The sequence below is a fragment of the Phoxinus phoxinus genome (assembly GCF_949152265.1).
Source record: "Phoxinus phoxinus genome assembly, chromosome: 18".
NCBI classification, from domain to species: Eukaryota; Metazoa; Chordata; class Actinopteri; order Cypriniformes; family Leuciscidae; genus Phoxinus; species Phoxinus phoxinus.
The window spans coordinates 30,314,090-30,337,277 of NC_136893.1; the positions used below are offsets into that span (position 1 = coordinate 30,314,090).

Here is a 23,188-nt window from a genome sequence, read left to right on the forward strand (position 1 = left end):
GTTCACGAGTTTAAATATAATGCAAAGTTTTTAATTTTGAACTCTCAAAGTGCACCAGATTGATGAATTTAACATTAAAATGCACAGAATTTTCTGTGCATCTTCATTAAAATCCACAGAATTCGGCATGCCCCCGAACCCCCCTAGAAGGCCCGAGGTACACCCACCACAGCTTTACCAAAGATCCTGTGGAAAACACTGGAATTGATATGCCAATGTAACTTATACCTTGATTTTTGGATTAATCAATATGGAGTATAGTTAAATTGTATTGATAAATTAAGATGTTGTACTTATTTCATCTGTTAACTCTCACTCGTTCCTGCTAACTCATTACATGGCATTAGTGTGGTGTGTTTGTGGGCTGGGGGGGGGGCGGTCAGGGACCTGGATATTGGATAGGGGGCGCTGGCCCAAAAAAGGTTGAGAACCACTGATCTAAATGAACAACTGACGGTTATATTACAAGGAAAAAAAAGATACACAACAGTTAATGACAGACTATTTGCTATGAGAAACGATATATTTATTCATCACACAGTGTAATGATCGTCATATTTTACATTCTGAAAAAAAATTGTGTTGCTTCACAAAAGGAAAAAAGAAAGACGAGATGAGGAAATTAAATCATTTAGTGTGTATACTGCATTGACACCACACACACACACACACACACACACACACACACACACACACACACACACACACACACACTTTCTTTTTTGAACATAGCTCTGGTTACTAAAAGTCAACAAATAATAATAAGAAAAGTCAACAATCAATTGCTCCAACAGAAGAAGGAAATAGTCCACTATTGTGTTTCCAAAAGAGGAGGATTAGAGAGATCCCGAGTTTACAGTAACTGTCTCAGCAGATGGATTAATAACCCAATAATCACAGCAGTGTTAACTAGATTTGATGTCATTTAATGCCAGCATAATACAACATGAAGTAGTGTTATACACTTTTAATTAAAATATAAAAAAATACTTGCTAGGTTTAATGTAGTTGATCATTGCAGGAATGTGTCACGGCAGTGTAACTCGATCAAGCTAGAGATGCTGCATGTGTCAATGTCAAGCCAGCTGCCGACACACTCATGACACTTTAAAAATACAGAAAACACTGTCCCAGCAGTTGCTTAGTGAAAAGTGTAAAGAACATGTACAACTGATCCGATACCAACTATTCAAGTTTTAAAGTCATGCATTAAAGAAAGGTGAGAGCAAGAAAAAACAAGCTCATTGCATTTTGCTTGGAACCATTTAGATTTTTTTGAACATTATTTTATGTCAATTAATCAGATCTTAATCCAACTGTAATACAACATTTATCGTGGTAGCAATTGTTGTAATTTTGTACTTATTTTTTAGGAGAATTTTGGGAGATTTTCATGAAAATAATTTTCTATTTCTGGTCTTGAGTTCATTTTGTTTATGCAAAACTAATAAAATAAAATATATATATTTTTTTAATATTGATTTTGGAGTTTCCAAACTTTGGACACAAATAGTTAAAAGCCCTTGAACGTTTGTTCGATAGATCATGACTCTTATCAAATTCAGCTCAACAACTCAAACATGAAACACCTCAACACATGACACTTCTTGAAAACCCAAAGACACTCTAATGTTAATAAAAATTAAGCGTTTCTTTGTTTGGCCATCATCTTCAAAGTTTACATTTATAGTAGAGGTGTACAACAAGAACAAGACCTATCCTCGAGACCCAGACCAAGACTAGACCCTTCAATACCAGATCCAGAACAGAGACCTATCCTCGAGACCAAGACTAGACCCTCCAAGACCAGATCCAGAACAGAGACCTATCCTCAAGACCCAGACCAAGACTAGACTCTTCAGGACCAGATCCAGAACAAGACCTATCCTCAAGACCCACACCAAGACTAGACCCTTCAAGACCAGATCCAGAACAGAGACCTATCCTCAAGACCCAGACCAAGACTCTTCAAGACCAGATCCAGAACAAGACCTATCCTCGAGACCCAGACAAAGACTAGACCCTTCAAGACCAGATCCAGAACAGAGACCTATCCTCAAGACCCAGACCAAGACTCTTCAAGACCAGATCCAGAACAAGACCTATCCTCGAGACCCAGACCAAGACTAGACTCTTCAGGACCAGATCCAGAACAAGACCTATCCTCAAGACCCAAACCAAGACTAAGACCCTTCAAGACCAGATCCAGAACAGAGACCTATCCTCAAGACCCAGACCAAGACTCTTCAAGACCAGATCCAGAACAAGACCTATCCTCGAGACCCAGACCAAGACTAGACCCTTCAGGACCAGATCCAGAACAAGACCTATCCTCGAGACCCAGACCAAGACTCTTCAGGACCAGATCCAGAACAAGACCTATCCTCAAGACCCAAACCAAGACTAGACCCTTCAATACCAGATCCAGAACAGAGACCTATCCTCGAAACCCAGACCAAGAGTGGACCCTTCAATACCAGATCCAGAACAAGACCTATCCTCAAAACCCAAACCAAGTCTAGACCCTTCAATACCAGATCCAGAACAGAGACCTATCCTCGAGACCCAGACCAAGACTAGACTCTTCAGGACCAGATCCAGAACAAGACCTATCCTCAAGACCCACACCAAGACTAGACCCTTCAAGACCAGATCCAGAACAGAGACCTATCCTCGAGACCCAGACCAAGACCCTTCAAGACCAGATCCAGAACAAGACCTATCCTCGAGACCCAGACCAAGACTAGACCCTTCAAGACCAGATCCAGAACAGAGACCTATCCTCAAGACCCAGACCAAGACTCTTCAAGACCAGATCCAGAACAAGACCTATCCTTGAGACCCAGACCAAGACTAGACTCTTCAGGACCAGATCCAGAACAAGACCTATCCTCAAGACCCAAACCAAGACTAGACCCTTCAAGACCAGATCCAGAACAGATACCTATCCTCAAGACCCAGACCAAGACTCTTCAAGACCAGATCCAGAACAAGACCTATCCCCGAGACCCAGACCAAGACTAGACCCTTCAGGACCAGATCCAGAACAAGACCTATCCTCGAGACCCAGACCAAGACTCTTCAGGACCAGATCCAGAACAAGACCTATCCTCAAGACCCAAACCAAGAGTAGACCCTTCAAGACAAGATTCCAGAACAAGACCTATCCTCGAGACCCAGACCAAGACTAGACCCTTCAATACCAGATCCAGAACAAGACATATCCTCGAGACCCAGACCAAGACTTTTCAAGACCAGATCCAGAACAAGACATATCCTCAAGACCCAGACCAAGACTAGACTCTTCAGGACCAGATCCAGAACAAGACCTATCCTCAAGACCCAAACCAAGACTAGACTCTTCAGGACCAGATCCAGAACAAGACCTATCCTCAAAACCCAAACCAAGACTAGACCCTTCAATACCAGATCCAGAACAGAGACCTATCCTCGAAACCCAGACCAAGAGTAGACCCTTCAAGACCAGATCCAGAACAAGACCTATCCTCGAGACCCAGACCAAGACTAGACCCTTCAATACCAGATCCAGAACAAGACCTATCCACGAGACCCATACCAATACTAGACACTTCAATACCAGATCCAGAACAAGACCTATCCTCGAGACCCAGACCAATACTAGACCCTTCCAGACCAGATCCAGAACAGAGACCTATCCTCGAGACCCAGACCAAGACTAGACCCTTCAAGACCAGATCCAGAACAGAGACCTTTCCTCGAGAACCAGACCAAGACTAGACCCTTCAAAACCAGATCCAGAACAGAGACCTATCCTCGAGACCCAGACCAAGACTAGACCCTTCAAGACCATATCCAGAAGAAGACCTATCCTCAAGACCCAGACAAAGACTAGACCCTTCAATACCAGATCCAGAACAAGACCTATCCTCAAGACCCAGACCAAGACTAGACCCTTCAAGACCAGATCCAGAACAGAGACCTATCCTCGAGACCCAGACCAAGACTAGACGCTTCAAGACCAGATCCAGAACAAGATCTATCCTCGAGACCCAGACCAAGACTAGACCCTTCAAAGCCAGATCCAGAACAGAGACCTATCCTCGAGACCCAGACCAAGACTAGACCCTTCAAGACCAGATCCAGAACAAGACCTATCCTTGAGACCCAGACAAAGACTAGACCCTTCAATACCAGATCCAGAACAAGACCTATCCTCAAGACCCAGACCAAGACTAGACCCTTCAAGACCAGATCCAGAACAGAGACCTATCCTCGAGACCCAGACCAAGACTAGACGCTTCAAGACCAGATCCAGAACAAGATCTATCCTCGAGACCCAGACCAAGACTGGACCCTTCAAGACCAGATCCAGAACAAAACCTATCCACGAGACCCAGACCAATACTAGACCCTTCAATACCAGATCCAGAACAAGACCTATCCTCGAGACCCAGACCAAGACTGGACCCTTCAAGACCAGATCCAGAACAAGATCTATCCTCGAGACCCAGACCAAGGCCTGTCTGTCCAAGAAGCAGCACATTCTTAAAGCAAAGTGCTGAATTTATTGCAGCTTCATTTCAGTAATATTTAACAGTTGTTTTAACACCTTTTAATTTATTTGACTTTATTGAACAAGTGATGAGATCAAACGTTACCATTTTTCATGTCAGGTTTCCTCTGACACAACACAATGTCAGTCCATAAAGATTTTGCAATATTGTTTATATCCTCACTGCTTTCAGTTGGCAGTTCTGCTTAAAGTTATTCACACATTAGATAAAGAGACATGGAACATATAAAGAGCATGACATATTAAAAATAGTTATTTATAGCTCAATAAGGCGTATTGAAATGAATGCTGCAATGGTGTGGGTCTTGCCTACACCTCTGAAGTGATCCGACCTGAACAGGTTCATGTGTGTGAGCTTGAGTTGGTTTAACAGCGCCCCTCGTGGTTTGGTGCAGCCCCGTTGTGGCCCCTGGCTTTGATCTGTGTCCAGGCGTCCCCCAGTGCTTTAGTGAAGTGGTCGTCGACGGAGCCTGTGATGGACAGGTTAGAGACAGGCTCCTCGTAGATCTTGCCCAGACTGCGCCGGAAATGCTCCTCAATCACAGGGTCACACTCAGAGTCTGCTGAGGAACAGAGAGATCACGTAATCAGAGGACCAAAAGCACAGAATACATTAGGGATTTTCATGGGAGTCATTTCAAGAATCAATCATTAAATTACCACCTACAAATTGTATAGAAAAGCAGTTGTAATTTTATTGTAAGATTTATAACCACACTAGCTGGTAATGATGTGCTGCTCACTCAGAGTTAGAACACACACTTGTGATTACACATTCATTGGTAGATGAGCTACCGTTGGTCTTGCTGCTGGATCCAGATGTGCAGGCATTAGGACACATGTGGCAGCTGGACAGACTGCAGGGCCGCTTGCTGGCAGGAGCACAGGTGATTACAGATGGACGATTCTGTTCGGAAACATGTCGCAAATATGACAAGTCTACATGCATATGCACACATTCAACAACACATCCTATAACAGTAGAGTCATGGATATAGAGTTAACCCTCTGGGGTCGGCAATCACGCTGGCGTGATTTTCGCGATTTTTTTCACATAGCAGTTGAATAGACTTAAAATACTCCGTCAGGTATGGTCATACAGACTTAATAAAAATGAAAAAAGAATCTGTGAGATGTCTACTTTTGTATGTGTCCACTTACAATCAAAACTAAACGTTGTGCTTTTGTAAAATAAAGAAATTAAACAGGGTGTGCTTTCTGCCTCTCCGTCTCGTGAACTTTTTCTTCTTGAGCACGTCTCTAAACATAAACAAAACTCAGCGAATACTTGTCACACATTTGTGAGCTCTATATATTTATAATCATTTAAGTGTGTAGTTTTAAATGATCTGATTCAAAACGAAAACAAATATTCTCTGTTTAAGTAATTTGTATAAAACCAAGATATTCAGTTTCTCTAACCATTGCTCATTAGTTTTAATGTGACCACACCCACACGCGCAAAACATATAGAGATGCAAATCGTCCATGTGTCGCGCGAACGCCCCCATTACCTCAACAACAAAGCGCCGGCAAACTTCATCAGTCCTCTGCTGTTTGTCGAGTTTGGAAGACACGCTGCGAGATTATTGGAGTTACATCAGAAGAAGAAGAACACGATTTGAAGACAAGAACGATTTTAAGGTAAGAAATAATTCAGAATTATATTAGTTAGTGTTATTGTTGCATATAAACTTCACATTGCCATTGAACTGTTGCTAGATGCTTCAGTGAATGTTCCCTGCACGCGCTGTGAGAGTTTGAGTCAGTCGCGCGACGTGCGTTTGAAAAGCAAAAAGCACCATGATTTTACTCCAATCTCATTTCATAACGTCATATCGATTGTAAACATTTGAAGTAACATATGATAATCAATATATTTTTCTCTAGTATAGTGCTGAAGTAATCTTTTTTAACGATGCCTGCTATTCTATTGTTATTATTATTTTATTTAGCCCTGCAGGCCTATAAGGTACAACAAATATGTATATATATATGTGTGTGTGTGTGTGTATTTTGTAAATTTTAAAAAGGAATTTTCACCAGAAATCTAAAATGTATTCCCACAATCAAGCAGGCCTGGTTTCTTCTTGATATCAGCATGTTCACAGCTTTTTTATATATATATTTTTTTAGGTAGCTACCCGTCCTGCTGACTTCAACATGAGCATGACGAGGTAAAGTGAAAAATCAAACACCTGGGAAATGACAGGTATGTACTATGTTTCAGGAAAGGAAAGGTGTGTGACTGGTTAAGTCTCTGTCTTTAGTTCAGTGTGTTAAATAATGTGCTTTTTTTGCCATTTGTTGTGTATCTTTGGATTATGTTGTGTTGTAAATAAATTCAAACAATCAAAAAGCCATTCTTTTTTAAATCTCCTCATTCTTTGTGCAAGGTTCCTCATAATGATAGTGCCTGAGAGCTCCTAATAGGGCCATTATGGGAGGGACTTTGTCTCTCTCAGGTGTGAAACACTCAATATTCATGGGTGGTTAACGCCTCCTCGCATAAAGCTTTCTTACACAAGACATGTCATACAAATTTTAAATCAATATATTGTCTTATCTGTATTATTCACATAGTTTTGGAGCAAATATTCTAGGCTACGTGATACAATTTTCAAAAGCCTTGCGAAGAAAAATTCAGTTTGGTAATTTTCACAAACCACGCATAAATGTTATTATCTCAAAACTACAAACTTTTACATACATGCTGCTGATATATTATTGTAGCAGAGTTTGTGCTGAATGCAGTGTAATAAGACTTTAGCCATGAAAATGTCTAAATGTGTTTTACACTTGAGCCTGCCTCCAGTTTCTCTGTGTCTGGCCTATTTGAGCGAAGTAAACACAAGTTAATAATAAAATTAAAAGTAATATCTGATATATACTTAATCATCCTCCATAACGCGGTCGCTATTTACATCTCATACTTATTTGTATTCGATTGCAAAGAGCTCTGTTCTCAGTCCCACAGTGAACCATATCCGTAGCGACTGGGCCGGATCGGCACAGAATGGAACAATATATAAATATAAAACCTATGTAGTTTGAATTCATTATAAGTACATTCAAATAATATATTTCTCTTTTTTTTTTAAAGAACCCCCAAAATGTCAGGTGGCAAAAAAGTCCGCAGACATGAACAGAATAAGAAAGTAGTGTTTCAATAATAAGAAATTCAAAATAAAATACTATGGCATCATTTTTTTGAAAAACCTTTTATTTAAACAAATTCATTACATTTATATAGTGCTTTTCTCTGCAATCAAAGCGCTTTACATAGAAGGGGGAATCTCCTCAACCACCACCAAAGTGCAGCATCCACCTGGGGCCATGTCCACACGGACACGGGTATTTTTATAACCGGAGTTTTTCCTCCTGCGTTTTTGAAAAAATCTGTCTACATTAAAACGCAAAAACACCCTATCAAGCGCCGTCAAGAGCATTCCACACCAGCAGGCGGCGATATAACCCTAACCGTAAAGCCACGCTGGCCAATCAGAAGCCGTCAGCGGCGCACAATCTGACGTCAAACACAGCGGATAACGGCGCACACTTTGACGTCGCAAGGCAAAAACTCCGGTTTTACTGTCTACACGACAACACTGCAACCGGCGTTTCTGAAAATCCTCACCCTGGCAGGGGTTTTAAAAAATGTTCAGTTTCAGTGACCTGATACTGCGTTTCCGTGTGGACGAACGGGCGAACCGCGTAAAAAAAGTCACGGTTATAAAACTACCCGTGTTCGTGTGGACAAGGCCTGGATGATGCGACGGCAGCCATATTGTGCCAGAACGCCCACCACAAACCAGCTTACTGGTGAATTCAGAAAATCACATTGTATGATTTTGAAAAAAATAATTAATTTGCATTTGATTGCATGACATAAGTATTTGTGCCTGGTTGCATAAAGCACCTTAAGTGAAATTTTCCCTTAAGTTCGCCCTTATGGTTCCCTTAAACCTAAGGGTGTTGCAGAAAAATACCCTTAAGTGTTACTTAACGTTTTTTTAAGTGAAACGTCATAAACACTTAGAATTTCCCTTAAATGCTGTTTTTTCACTTAAGTAATCCCTTAAAAAGCGTTAAGTGTTGCATAAAACCCCTTAACGGTCATTTCCCTAAGTATAACATAAGGTTTGGAAATCGTAACCTTAAGAGTAACGCGGACAAAAAATAAGACGACATGGCTGAATTTATGGAACCAGCTGAAGATCATTATGTGCCAAGAAGAATTTTTAGGGATAGGGAGAACCCTTTGGACCATCTTAGCGATGAAAAATTGTTGCAAGAATACCGTTTTGACCGACGCGCAATATTTGACATCACTAACAAACTAGACGGCGACCTTGACCGTGTCACACATCGCGGTGTTACAACTGCTTATAGCACTGCGTTTTTTTGCAACTGGGAGTTTTCAGACGATAGTGGGAGATGTTTTCCACGTTCATAAATCGTCTGTCAGCAGAGTGGTTCACCGGGTTGCGGGGGCTCTTTCCCGCTATTGTTAGTGTTTTGCATATCTATGGCAACAACAGACTTTTATAACGTGAATCCAGGATCGCTGTCGTGAAACACTTAAATGTTTCCCTTACCTAAGAGAATCGTTTAAGAGATTATATGCAACACCCTTAAATTATTCTCTTAGGTAAGGGGAAATCGCCCCTTAAGTGTCATACTTAAGGGGAAAACTTAAGGTGCTTTATGCAATCGGGCATTGATCACCTACCCACCAGTAAGAATTCCGGCTCTCACAGACCTGTTCGTTTTTCTTTAAGAAGCCCTCCTGTTCTCCACTCATTACCTGCATTAACTGCACCTGTTTGAACTCGTTACCTGTGTAAAAGACACCTGTCCACACACTTAATCAAACAGACACCTGTCCACACACTCAATCAAACAGACATCTGTCCACACACTCAATCAAACAGACACCTGTCCACACACTCAATCAAACAGACACCTGCCCACACATTTAATCAAACAGACACCTGTCCACACACTCAATCAAACAGACACCTGTCCACACACTCAATCAAACAGACACCTGTCCACACATTTAATCAAACAGACACCTGTCCACACACTCAATCAAACAGACACCTGTCCACACATTCAATCAAACAGACACCTGTCCACACATTTAATCAAACAGACACCTGTCCACACACTCAATCAAACAGACACCTGTCCACACACTCAATCAAACAGACTGCAACCTCTCCACAATGGCCAAGACCAGAGAGCTGTGTAAGGACATCAGGGATAAAACTGTAGACCTGCACAAGGCTGGGATGGGCTACAGGACAATAGGCATCAGCTTGGTGAGAAGCAACAACTGTTGGTGCAATTATTAGATCAAGATGACGGTAAATGTCCCTCGGTCTGGGGCACCATGCTAGATCTCACCTCATGTGGCATCAATGATCATGAGGAAGGTGAGGGATCAGCCCAGAACTACACGGCAGGACCTGGTCAATGACCTGAAGAGAGCTGGGACCACAGTCTCAAAGAAAAAACATTAGTAACATGGATTAAAATCCTGCAGCGCACGCAAGGTCCCCCTGCTCAAGCCAGCGCATGTCCAGGCTCGTCTGAATTTTGCCAATGACCATCTGGATGATCCAGAGGAGGAATGGGAGACGGTCATGTGGTCTGATGAGACAAAAATAGAGCTTTTTGGTCTAAACTCCACTCGCCGTGTTTGGAGGAAGAAGAAGGATGAGTACAACCCCAAGAACACCATCCCAACCGTGAAGCATGGAGGTGGAAACATCATTCTGTGGGGATGCTTTTCTGCACAGGGGACCGGACGACTGCACCGTATTGAGGGGAGGATGGATGAGGCCGTGTATCGTGAGATCTTGGCTAACAACCTCCTACAACAACAAGTAAGAGCATTGAAGATGGGTTGTGGCTGGGTCTTCCAGCATGATAACGACCCGAAACACAGCCAGAAGCATCTCAAGGTCCTGGAGTGGCCTAGCCAGTCTCCAGACCTGAACCCAATAGAAGATCTTTGGAGGAGCTGAGAGTCCGTCTTGCCCAGAGACAGCCCCGAAATACTTATGTCATGCGATAAAATGCAAATTACTTAAAAATCATGTCATTTTCCGGATTTTTGTTTTAGATTCTGTCTCTCACATTTGAAGAGTACCTATGATAAAAATTACCGACTTCTACATGCTTTGTAAGTGGGAAAAACTTCAAAATCAGCAGTGTATCAAATACTTGTTCTCCCCACTGTATATGGGGATGATTAGGAGGCCATGATGGACAGAGGCCAATGGGAAATGTTGGCCAGGATGCACGAGTATCCTGACATCCTGGGTTTAACATCTCATCCGAGGAACGGATACCAGTAGTTTAAAGTTGTTGAGGTAATTTAAAAACTTTATTTCTATAGCGCTTTATATAATACAAATATTTTCAAAGCAGATTTACAGTGATAACAGGAAAATTATGATAAATGATGCAAACAGTGTTCATTTCGGCTGTACAGCAGCTCTAAAAGAAAATAGTGTCATTGTTCAGCCAAAGTCTGTTGATTCAGTTCTGTTGTAAAGATCATCAATTAATAAATTTGTTTATTTCATCTATAAAGCAGTTCTGCAAAAAATAGTGATGTCATCCAATAGTATCAGTGCAGTCAAATCAATAGTACTGTTGAATATTAAGTGTAACCTAACTTGGGGGAAAAATAACTTGGGAGAAACTCAGGCTTTTGTCTGGGAATTTGTATATTGTCAAATGTCAGGGTGGCACAACTGCAAACATGGGTCTTTTATTATGAAGTGACAAGGTAATAAGCATGATAACCCATCATCCAGAGGAGCTCAACTGATCCCTGTGCCAGAGAGAAAAGGCTTGCAGATCTCTCACAAATACTGATAAAAGCAGCTACTTTCAAGTACGGGTAGGTTCATGTCAGGTGGTACAACAAATAACAAAATTAGGGAAATGCTATTTTATCATAAATTTCTTTATTGCATTTAAAAAGTCTATGTATGATCTTGGTAGCATAGGCATCTGAGTAGAAGCCTGTTCAGCGTAAAAATAGATGGAAAAGTCAGGTGGTGCAACTGCAATGAATGTCCCTAAATGAAATAAAAACATAATTTAAGCTAAATAAATAATACATTTATACTGTATATACATCAAGCTTTGTCTATTACTATTCAATATTTTTAATTATTATTCTACAATGTTATTTTTCAGATAAAGATGTTTTCAATTATTTCCATGATGATAAGTTTTTTATAAGTTTAGATGCCACTATCATATCAACGAAAGAAACATTGGTCACACTTTATATTAGGTGTCTTTAACTACTATGTACTCATAAAAAGATAAAAAAGACGGGGACACTATACTTTCAAAGAGCACCGTCCTTCGGATGAGACGTTAAACCGAGGTCCTGACTCTCTGTGGTCATTCAAAATCCCAGGATGTCTTTCGAAAGAGTAGGGATGTAACCCAGGTGTCCTGGCCAAAATATGCCCAGTGGCCTCTGTCCATCGTGGCCTCCTAATCATCCCCATATACTGATTGGCTTCATCACTGTCTCCTCTCCACCAGTAAGCTGGTGTGTGGTGGACATTCTGGTGCAATATGGCTGCCATCGCATCATCCAGGTGGAGCTGCACACTGGTGGTGGTTGAGGAGATTCCCCCCTTCCATATGTGAAGCGCTTTGAGGTCTCCGAAAAAGCGCTATTTAAATGTAACAAATTAATAATTATTATTATTAATTATTACAGTCAAGCTACCCTTCTGAGTTAGCTACACTACAAATTCCTATCAAAAAGTAACTTATTAGTTATTAGTAATTAGTAACATTGAAACTGCTTTTGATTTGTTTAGTATAACAAATAACTGAATAATTGTTAATGAATAATGTTTTAAGTACAATGTTTGGGTTTTAAAAAAACACAATGCAATACAATTATGATAAGAGTAGTTTTATTTTGTAAACTATCTAAAGATACAATACTCAAATATAGCCTATATCTCAAACTGACGGTCAAAGTGCAAAAATGCTACAAATGTAACATCAATGCAAGACCAAAATGTATGTAACTTAAATTGGATACACAGGAGTAGTAAAGTTGCAGGTTGACCTCAATAATGCAGTAAAAGGGGGTCACTTGCGCTTCAGGCTGGTTGGTGCTCACGGGAAACAGGACGGAGGAATCAACCAAGGAGACCCGAGGTCTAGCTAGGACCAAGGAGCAGGACCGAAGCACACAAGGCTTTAAATCATTTTTAATTTAGTGCAAAACGTTATTAGTGCAAAACGACTAACGTTTCGACGCCCATGCGTCTTCTTCAGAGTCAAACAGTCAATGGCATCGATGTACAGATTTCAAAGAATCAGAATTCAAGGCATTGGCCACTGGCCTAGGTGTGTGTGGTACATCAATTAACCAGTGTTGTACAAGCACTCCCGTGTAGACAAAAAAAGAAAAGGTACACGTAAAAATATAAACCCGCTAAGAACGTGTAAACAAGTGCCTCCAAATGTGAATTATAAAAAGCATGAGAGACCCAGTTCGTCATTAAGACCATTAGGTTCCACTGTGTTAAGAGTGAAAATCCAAAAAGCTTCTCTTTGTAGTAGGGACTTCACTATATCGCCTCCACGTTGCGAGGGTAGAATTTTTTACAGGAGGCATTGGAGCCATGATTAGCTTGTACATAATTCCTCGCAATTGCATAGTCCATATTATGGTTCCGAATTGCTGCTTTGTGTTCTACAATACGTATTTTAAGGGGCCGTTTAGTCTGACCTACATATATCAAACCGCATGGACATTTCAACATGTAAATCACGTGGGTGGTGTAACAATTAATGAATGAGTTAATCTTGTATTTTTTACCTGACTGGGGATGGGAAAATTGCTTTGTGTCATTTGAGTTAGAACAATGGGTACAATGCCCACATCTGTAAAAACCCAAGGGAGGGGCAGGCAACCGTGTAGGTTTTGGTGGAGGGCTTATGGTCGTGTGAACCAACCTGTGAACCAAGCGAGGACGCTTAAACGAAATACGAGGCGGTTCTGCGCATACATCTCTAAGAGCTGGATCACTCTGCAAAATGTGCCAGTGTTTATTGATGACATGCTTTATTTCTCCACCAATAGGAGAGAAGTCTGTGGAGAAGCAGAGTGGGAATACTTCTAATAAGTTGTTTGGGGCGATGACTATCTGCTCTGAGAAGGGTATTTCTACTAAGAGGTTTCCGATAGATCGATGTTTCTAAACCTCCTTGAGAATTTTTGTAAATAGTCAAATCCACGAAGTTAATATTATCTGTAGAATGTTCTACTGTGAATCTCAAGAAGGATGTGGTAGAATTTAGGGATGCAACGATACCGCTTTTTCAAAACCGATCCGATCCGATACCAAAATTCTGAGTATCGGCCGATACCAATCCGATATCAGTGTGGGGGGGGGGTTACCTTCAAAACTAAAGAAAGTATACAATTCACTTGGTCATTAAGATTTATTTATATTAAGTAAAGAAAGGAATACAAAATCTGACTGCACATTACTTGATGAAAAAGGGGAAAAACATTTATGGTTGACAACTTTATTAAGAAAACTGAATGATGCGCAAAATTAACAGTAATTTCAACACTTACTAGTTGTATCACAAACAATCTTGACAATATTTACTGCAATTATCAAATTAAATTATTTTCTGAAGACAATCCAACAATTTATATTCTAAATGAATCTTAAATCAGAACGGTAGCAAGCTGCAACACAGTGCTTATTATGAAGTATACTTACACTCATGAAAAATAGTGAACAAACACTAATGTAACAACCAAGTCTAGAGTTCACCAGTAACATAAACCTGCTTCAGGATTCACTTGATCATCATTGGCAGGATTTGTTTTAGGAGTATTAGCACTTCTGCTCTCTGCTTTTAGTGGGTTCCTTCCTTCATCTAGAATGCAGGAGGCAGTGCTGGACAGTCCTTCACTCTCAACACTGGTACAGGGGGCAGAGAGAGGACTGATGCAGAGCAGCACGGCCAGGGAACCGAAGCTTGTTCACTGCCCAGTATTGGAACGGGTTTTCAGACCGAGGGATAATTTGCTCTGTCATATACGTCTGTATTTGAAGAAGAGCACTCGTGATTACTCCTCCAGGTTCTTCTTGCTTCTTGAGAACTTCACCGAACATCATCATGAAGGTGCTCTTGCTTGTGTGTCCGCTTGACGCGCTTGACTTCCTTCTGCATGAGAAACCTTCTCTGCTGGATCTGCTGTAGCAGCTAAGGCAGTAGTAGTCCTCCTCTTCAGTGCATCTTCCATCTTCTCGACCTCTTGTATCAGGGCATTTTTTGCATGCCTGGCAGCGTCTGCATTTGAAAAGCATCTGAGACAAAACATGCAGAATAGTCTATTTTATACTAATGTTACATGGTCATTATACAGGTATACCAAAGTTGGCAGTTGTCATCTTGTAATGAAATAAGATAACCTATCTATCATTATCATTTATCTTCATCCTTTTTTATTTATTTATTGTTTCTTCGTAACTAATTAAAAATGAATGCATTTATTTTGTTTTGCGTTCAAAGTGCATCTGTCAATGAAATGATTTACAGATGCATAAAATTACAAGCAGCAGTGTAATTACTTTTCTTTTTATTGATTGGTGAAAAAAAAGTTAACAAAATAATTACTTATTTTTCTGAATAAATAAAGCCTTATTTGATGTCTCAAAACAAACCACAGACAATTTTCATGGTCAGACATAACGAATAGAAATTACAAACATGCAACTACAATAAATAATTTATATAAAGGCCAAATTTGATCATATATAATACAATTATAAGTGGTCGTTATCTGTCATCCAGTCACTTAAAAAAAAAATCTAATCTTCAGAATGAAAAAACTAATTATATATAATGTGATTGTTCTACTAATTTGTGACTAATGCATAATGCTTTGGACGGCTTCACATTAAAACGAACATAAATCTGCAGAATATTTTAGCATAAAAAGTTAATGACAAAGTTAATGACTAAACCTTTCAAATTAATTAAACGAAACTGATATAAACTTGAAAATATGTTTTTTAATAATAGTAATAATAGCCTGATAATATTAATCTTATTTACAACAAAACAAGAACGTTGTCATCGTTAAAGTTGTATAATGGAAAATATATTTTATCGTGCAAGTGACATTGTATGTGTGCATAGACTTTTAGCTTACCTGTCTTTGTACCGTGGGTCAAGTAAAGTGGCAGCGGCGTAAAGTGGTTCATCCTCGATGTAACCAAACCGTGTGTTGACTGCTTGTAGTAGTGCACTTTTCATTGTTTTAATCCCTGTGTCTCTCTCCTGAGACAGCAAACGTTTCAGAACTGAAACTGTTGGAATGACATCCGCAGTGGTTGAACTGGATGAGCTTATGGTTCGCGTCAGTTCTTCAAATGGTGACAGTACGATCATAGTTTTTTCCAGTAATGCCCAATGCTTTACAGAGGCAGCTCATGGTAGGCAGCAAAGGCGCATAAGGTTCGCTTCTGTTCAAGGATGCTCTGAATCATATAATATGTACTGTTCCGTCTGGTTTTGAGGTCTTGCTGAAGACGTTTCAGAGGCATTTGAAGTTCACGCTGAGTGTCCCCCAACCGCGAGTATGCTAATGGAGAATGTTTGAAGTGCCCCACAATTGTTCTGGCACTTGCAATTGCGTCAATCAAGCTTCGTTGGGACAAGAGTCCCTCGTTAACAGCAAGCTGTAATGACAGCCCAAACTAGGGACTCCCAAATCATCCATCGCTTTCTTCATATTGCTGGCATTGTCCCTCAAAACTACATGCACTTTGGATATAGGGATTTTCCACCCATCAAGCATTTCTTTGATTGCATCTGAAATCGCCCTGCTGGTGTGTGACCCTCTCATAACCTTTACGTGTAGCACAGCGCTCTGCAAATCATACCTATCATTCAACCAATGTGCCGTTAAACTTAGAAGAGATATGGGGCACACGTCGGAGTTCCAAATATCTGTAGTGAAGCTGAAGGACTGCACATCTTTTAATTGCAACGTGTGAGGAAACTCTGGAATACAGCTCAGGCAAAGCGGTCTCAGAAATGTTCTAGATGGCAAACTATATCGTGGTTCCAGATGTTCCATGAGGCGACGGAAACCAGTGTTTTCGACAACAGAGATGGGCTGATCATCTAGAACAATGAATTCAAGTACCTTTTCTGTTATTTTTACAGCTTTAGGATTCTGATTTGGAAGTTTTCCTTGCCTCTGAAACGCAGATGTCACGGTCAGCTGCTTTGCCTTTGACTCGTCCTTTTTCCGTTTGATTTGCGCGAACTCCTCGTGTTCTTTTGCGTGATGGTTCTGAAGATGCTTGATTAAATTTGTCGTATTGTAATTCTAAACACTACTTCCACCTCCTGAAACGTTGGCTTTGCAAATATTACAATTTAGATACCAAATGCGATGTAGTAGCGATGCTGATGTATCAAGGGTAAAATATTTCCAAATCAGGGACATGTTTAACGCGCTGAGGTACTTCGAATGTAAAGGTTCCCGCTCAACTTCTGTTACACTCACACGTGATTGCGCAAGCAGCACAACATATTTTAAATGTATTTATTTTTTAAGGCAAAGTTTAAAAAGAAATAATTGAGTTCTTATAATGATTATAGCTTTTATAGTAGGTTATTACATTGTTTATTGCTATTCATTCATCAACCACAAATTTGGATTGGTCACGCATCACCGATATCCGATCCATTCAAAAAGCTTGGATCGGCGTCGATACCGATCCAGAGTATCGGATCGATGCATCCCTAGTAGAATTAATATAGGCCATGAATTTATCCAACTCAAACGACGTCCCCAACCAAATGAAGAAAACATCATCAATGTATCTCTTCCAAAGAGGGATTTTAGGGAAGAAAAGGTTGTTCACAGGGTTATCAATAAATTTAGCTTCCCATAAACCCATTACTAGGCATGTGTACGACGGTGCGAAACAACTACCCATACCGACCCCACGCTTCTGTAGGTAATAGTAGCCCGCATATTGGAAATAGCATTATTATAACAACTTCCGACAATGTCAGTAAGAATTCATTGGGAGGAGCTATATCAGTGGCCATCTTGCAAAGAAGTGTAGCAACGCCTCAGTCGCTGCTTCGTGTGGAATGCATGTATATAAATTTTGCACGTCACAAGCTACCAGCATGAAATCATGGTCGCATTCAAACAAATCCAAAAGTCTCAATATGTTGGATGTGTCACCTAAAAAAGATGGTAATTCAGATACATATTTTTTCAAGAAGTCGAGATACTGTGACAAAGGTTCAGTTAGGCAGCCAATACTAGACACAATAGGTCTGAGTGGTGGATCAATAAGGAATTTATGTATTTTGGGAAGTCCATAAAACACGGGACATACATGGTGTTTTACAGTCAAAAAGTATTTTTCTTTTTCAGTGATCCAACTCCTTTGTAATGCCTTCTCTAATAACTGATCAATCACCGCTTTATGGTGTTCTAGGGGATTGCAAGTTAACGGAGTATAACAATCTTTGTCATTAAGTTGGGACATGATACTCAAGTTGTATTTATCAGTATTCATTACAACAATCAAACCTCCTTTCACGAGTTCACATCTACATAAAAAGAATACAATAAAGGTTATGCGTATTTGGCGTGCTGTCCGGCCCGACCCCAGAGTACTCCCCCGGTTGTGGTAAGAGTAGATGGAACTAGAAGTGAGGAGATGGGGTGGAGGAGGGATGCTGATAAACTGTCAATGAACAGAGGTAGGTCTGCTGTGTATTTATACCTTGTCATTGAGTTGATTACTGATTGATCTCCACTTGTGCTAATTGGGTTAATTATCTGAACCTGCTCCTCCCGAACTTTGTTACATAAAACATCATTTATCAGCAGGGCGAATAAGAATATCTGATCTCTTTTCTATTTTCATTCAAACTATTAATTTTGGAATTTGACAAATTCATTCTCTTTTGGTGTGCTTTTTAACATATCTTAGTAAACTTGTTTTCCACTAGATTTTTGTATGTAGAAATGAAAGGGTTCAGATTAAAGTAGGGAACAAAAGTAGATTTCATTCTGAAAGGTGTATTCTCTCTAGTAGGTAACTCTTTGCTCTCAACGGTGGAGATAACCTGCCAAGAGTTACCAGTGGTAGGCCTAGTTTAAGGGAGAAAAAATGCTTAAGTTGAAGTGATCGGAAAAATTTAAAAGTATCTACCTTAAGTTTGAATTGGTTATGGGCAAAAAGATAAACCTTTGCTTAACACTTCCGTCTCACCCTCACTTATATTAACTCCCGAGATGTTAATCTCAGTCTGTTCAGGTTGCATGAGGAGCGGCGCGTTGTTAGCGGGTTTATATTTTTACGTGTACTTTTTCTTTTTCTTTCTATTTTTTGTCTACACCTGAGTGCTTGTACAACACTGGTTAATTTATGTACCACACACACCTACGCCAGTGGCCAATGCCTTGAATTCTGATTCTTTAAAATCTGTACATTGATGCCATTGACTGTTTGACTCTGAAGAAGACGCATGGGAGTCGAAACGTTAGTCGTTTTGCACTAATAAAAATCATTTCAAACGTTGTGTGCTCCGGTCCTGCTCCTTGGTCCTAGCTAGACCTTGGGTCTCCTTGGTTGAGCTCAATAATACATTGAGTGCACATGCAGTGGTGCAGCATTTACTGTAAATGAAGCTGCTCTGAGACTCATGCGCTGCTGCCGTGAACACACTGCACTTCCTTCCGAAACCAGCACAAACTATTTAATTAGATCACTGTAACAGAGACACCGTCATCAACACCAGACATCATCACTCCGCCCACTCGTTCCCATTCCCCTGAGTACTAATCACCATCACCTGTCCTCACCACCTGCACATCATCATCCCGCATCACCCGCTCCCTTCATATACCACACTCCTTCACTCTGCCAGTTGTCTGGTCTCGTCGTTGCACTACCGACTACCTGACTCCTTCTCTGAGATCGCTATCCACCTACCTGATTACCAACGAACTACTTACCTTCATCATACTTCCACCAGGACCATCTTCCGTCTTCTTCAGTCAGTCACCCGGTTCCCTCTGTCCGCCTTCTGTCATCTGGATCCTTCATCAAACTCCAAACCTGCCACAGATAAGAGACTGGTTCACTTTCATCATCAAAACTCATCAGAAACTGTTTACATCCGGTTACTCACCTGCTACCTTTTACCATAACATTACTGTTCAATAAACACTGTTTACGTTACCTGTTCGTCTCCTTCTGCTTTGTGACAGAAGACCAGACCACAAGGCAAGATCCAACAGGTGACGGCGGAGTGGAAGCTTCAGCGTTGGCTGGAGCCGCGAACATCATTCCACCTGTCATTTCCCCAGCCATCAGTTCTTCTTCTTCGGCTTCTTCATCTGCCTCTGTATGTCCCATGGCCCGACCAGCGACCTACTCTGGCGAGGAGGGGGAGTGCAGCGGGTTTTTGCTTCAATGTGAGTTGTTTATGGAGTTGCAAGCTCCACTGTTCACCTCGGATAGAGCGAAAATCGCGTTCGTTATCTCACTTCTCGCTGGACGTGCACTTCTCTGGGCCCGGGCTCTTTGGGATGCGAAAGGAACAGTCACTCAGTCATTCTCCCATTTCATCACTCACTTCCGGGAGGGGCCTCCTTCCGGGAGGCCCCTCCTTGAACTGCCACCTTAACGTGGTGGAGGGGTTTGAGTACCCGAATGACCCTAGGAGCTATGTTGTCCGGGGCTATATGCCCCTGGTAGGGTCTCCCAAGGCAAACAGGTCCTAGGCGACGGGTCAGACTAAGAGTGGTTCAAAATCCCCTTTATGAAGAAAAATAAACCAAGGACCGTGACGTCGCCCGGTATGGTGCAGCCGGGGCCCCACCCTGGAGCCAGGCCCGGGGTTGGGGCTCGTATGCGAGCGCCTGGTGGCCGGGCCTCCCCCCACGGGGTCCGGCCGGGCTCAGCCCGAAGGAGCGACGTGGGGCCGCCTTCCCGTGGGCTCACCACCTGCAGGAGGGGCCGTAAGGGGCCGGTGCATAGAGGATCGGGCGGCAGTCGAAGGCGGGGGCCTCGACAACCCGATCCCTGGACACGGAAACTAGCTCTAGGGACGTGGAATGTCACCTCGCTGGCGGGGAAGGAGCCTGAGATTGTGCGTGAGGTTGAGAGGTTCCAACTAGAGATAGTTGGAATCACCTCTACGCACGGCTTAGGCTCTGGAACCACACTCCTTGAGAGAGGATGGACTCTTCACCACTCTGGAGTTGCCCATGGTGAGAGGCGGCGGGCTGGTGTGGGTTTGCTCATAGCCCCCCAACTCAGCCGCCATGTGTTGGAGTTTACCCCGGTGAACGAGAGGGTCGTTTCCCTGCGCCTACGGGTTGGGGATAGGTCTCTCACTGTCGTGTGTGCCTACGGGCCAAACGGCAGTGCAGAGTACCCGGCCTTCTTGGAGTCTCTGGGAGGGGTGCTGGAAAGTGCTCCGACTGGAGACTCCGTCGTTCTACTGGGGGACTTCAACGCTCACGTGGGCAACGACAGTGTTACCTGGAGGGGCGTGATTGGGATGAACGGCCCCCCTGATCTGAACCCGAGCGGTGTTCAGTTATTGGACTTCTGTGCTAGTTACAGTTTGTCCATAACGAACACCATGTTCAAGCATAAGGGTGTCCATCAGTACACGTGGCACCAGGACACCCTAGGCCGTAGGTCGATGATCGACTTTGTGGTCGTTTCATCTGACCTGCGGCCGTATGTCTTGGACACTCGGGTAAAGAGAGGGGCGGAGCTGTCAACTGACCACCACCTGGTGGTGAGTTGGATCCGATGGTGGAAGAGGAAGCTGGACAGACTCGGCAGACCCAAGCGTACTGTAAGGGTCTGCTGGGAACGTTTGGCCGAGTCTCCTGTCAGAGAGATCTTCAACTCCCACCTCCGGCGGAGCTTCGACCGGATCCCGAGGGAGGCTGGAGATATTGAGTCCGAGTGGACCATGTTCTCCACCTCCATTGTCGAAGCGGCCGCTCGGAGCTGTGGCCGTAAGGTCTCCGGTGCCTGTCGAGGCGGCAATCCCCGAACCCGGTGGTGGACACCGGAAGTAAAGGATGCCGTCAAGCTGAAGAAGGAGTCCTATCGGGCCTGGTTGGCTTGTGGGACTCCTGAAGCAGCTGACGGGTACCGGCAGGCCAAGCGAACTGCAGCCCGGGTGGTTGTGGAGGCAAAAACTCGGGCCTGGGAGGAGTTCGGTGAGGCCATGGAAAAGGACTATCGGTTGGCCTCGAAGAGATTCTGGCAAACCGTCCGGCGACTCAGGAGAGGGAAGCAGTGCCCTACCAACGCTGTTTACAGTGGAGGTGGGCAGCTGTTGACCTCAACTGGGGATGTTGTCGGACGGTGGAAGGAATACTTCGAGGATCTCCTCAATCCCGCCGTCACGTCTTCCATGGAGGAAGCAGAGGCTGAGGTCTCAGAGGTGGACTCGTCCATCACCCAAGCTGAAGTCACCGGGGTAGTCAAAAAACTCCTCGGTGGCAAGGCACCGGGGGTGGATGAGATCCGCCCTGAGTACCTCAAGTCTCTGGATGTTGCGGGGCTGTCTTGGCTGACACGCCTCTGCAGCATCGCGTGGCAGTCGGGGACAGTGCCTCTGGGATGGCAGACCGGGGTGGTGGTCCCTCTTTTTAAGAAGGGGGACCGGAGGGTGTGTTCCAACTATAGGGGGATCACACTTCTCAGCCTCCCTGGGAAAGTCTATGCCAGGGTACTGGAGAGGAGAATACGGCCGATAGTAGAACCTCGGATTCAGGAGGAACAGTGCGGTTTTCGTCCGGGCCGTGGAACACTGGACCAGCTCTATACCCTCTACAGGGTGCTGGAGGGTTCATGGGAGTTTGCCCAACCAATCCACATGTGCTTTGTGGATTTGGAGAAGGCATTCGACTGTGTCCCTCGTGGCGGCCTGTGGAGGGTGCTCCGGGAGTATGGGGTCCGGGGTCCTTTGCTAAGGGCTGTCCGGTCCCTGTACGACCGAAGCAGGAGCTTGGTTCGCATTGCCGGCAGTAAGTCAGACTTCTTCCCGGTGCATGTTGGACTCCGGCAGGGCTGCCCTTTGTCGCCGGTTCTGTTCATAATTTTTATGGACAGAATTTCTAGGCGCAGCCAGGGGCCGGAGGGTGTCTGGTTTGGGAACAACACGATTTCGCCTCTGCTCTTTGCGGATGATGTTGTCGTGTTGGCCCCATCAGACCAGGACCTTCAGCATGCACTGGGACGGTTTGCAGCCGAGTGTGAAGCGGCTGGGATGAGAATCAGCACCTCCAAATCCGAGGCCATGGTCCTCAGTCGGAAAAAGGTGGCTTGCCTACTTCAGGTTGGTGGAGAGTTCCTGCCTCAAGTGGAGGAGTTCAAGTATCTTGGGGTTTTGTTCACGAGTGAGGGAAGGATGGAACGGGAGATTGACAGACGGATCGGTGCAGCTTCCACAGTAATGCGGACGATGTACCGGTCTGTCGTGGTGAAGAAAGAGCTGAGCCGCAAGGCGAAGCTCTCGATTTACCGGTCA

General features: G+C 43.1%; 1 protein-coding gene across 6 annotated transcripts in view; it reads right to left on the reverse strand.

Moving 5' to 3' along the window:
* Positions 1–516: 516 nt before the first annotated feature.
* vgll4a (vestigial-like family member 4a) overlaps positions 517–23,188 on the reverse strand; it is a 67,151-nt gene continuing 44,479 nt past the window's right edge. Inside the window, exons 4-6 of one of the 6 annotated variants that reach the window (XR_013794928.1) lie at positions 5,318–5,462; positions 2,687–5,115; positions 517–1,739 (exon numbers count right to left, since the gene is read on the reverse strand). Coding sequence is in view for 4 of the 6 variants with exons in the window: in XM_079589188.1 (XP_079445314.1) it covers positions 4,922–5,115; positions 5,318–5,462 (339 nt within the window). In the remaining 2 variants the exon portion in view is untranslated. Of the gene's footprint in view, positions 5,119–5,298; positions 5,463–23,188 lie in introns of all 6 variants that reach the window. The other 5 variants (XR_013794929.1, XM_079589190.1, XM_079589189.1 and 2 more) reach the window with 5 other exon arrangements.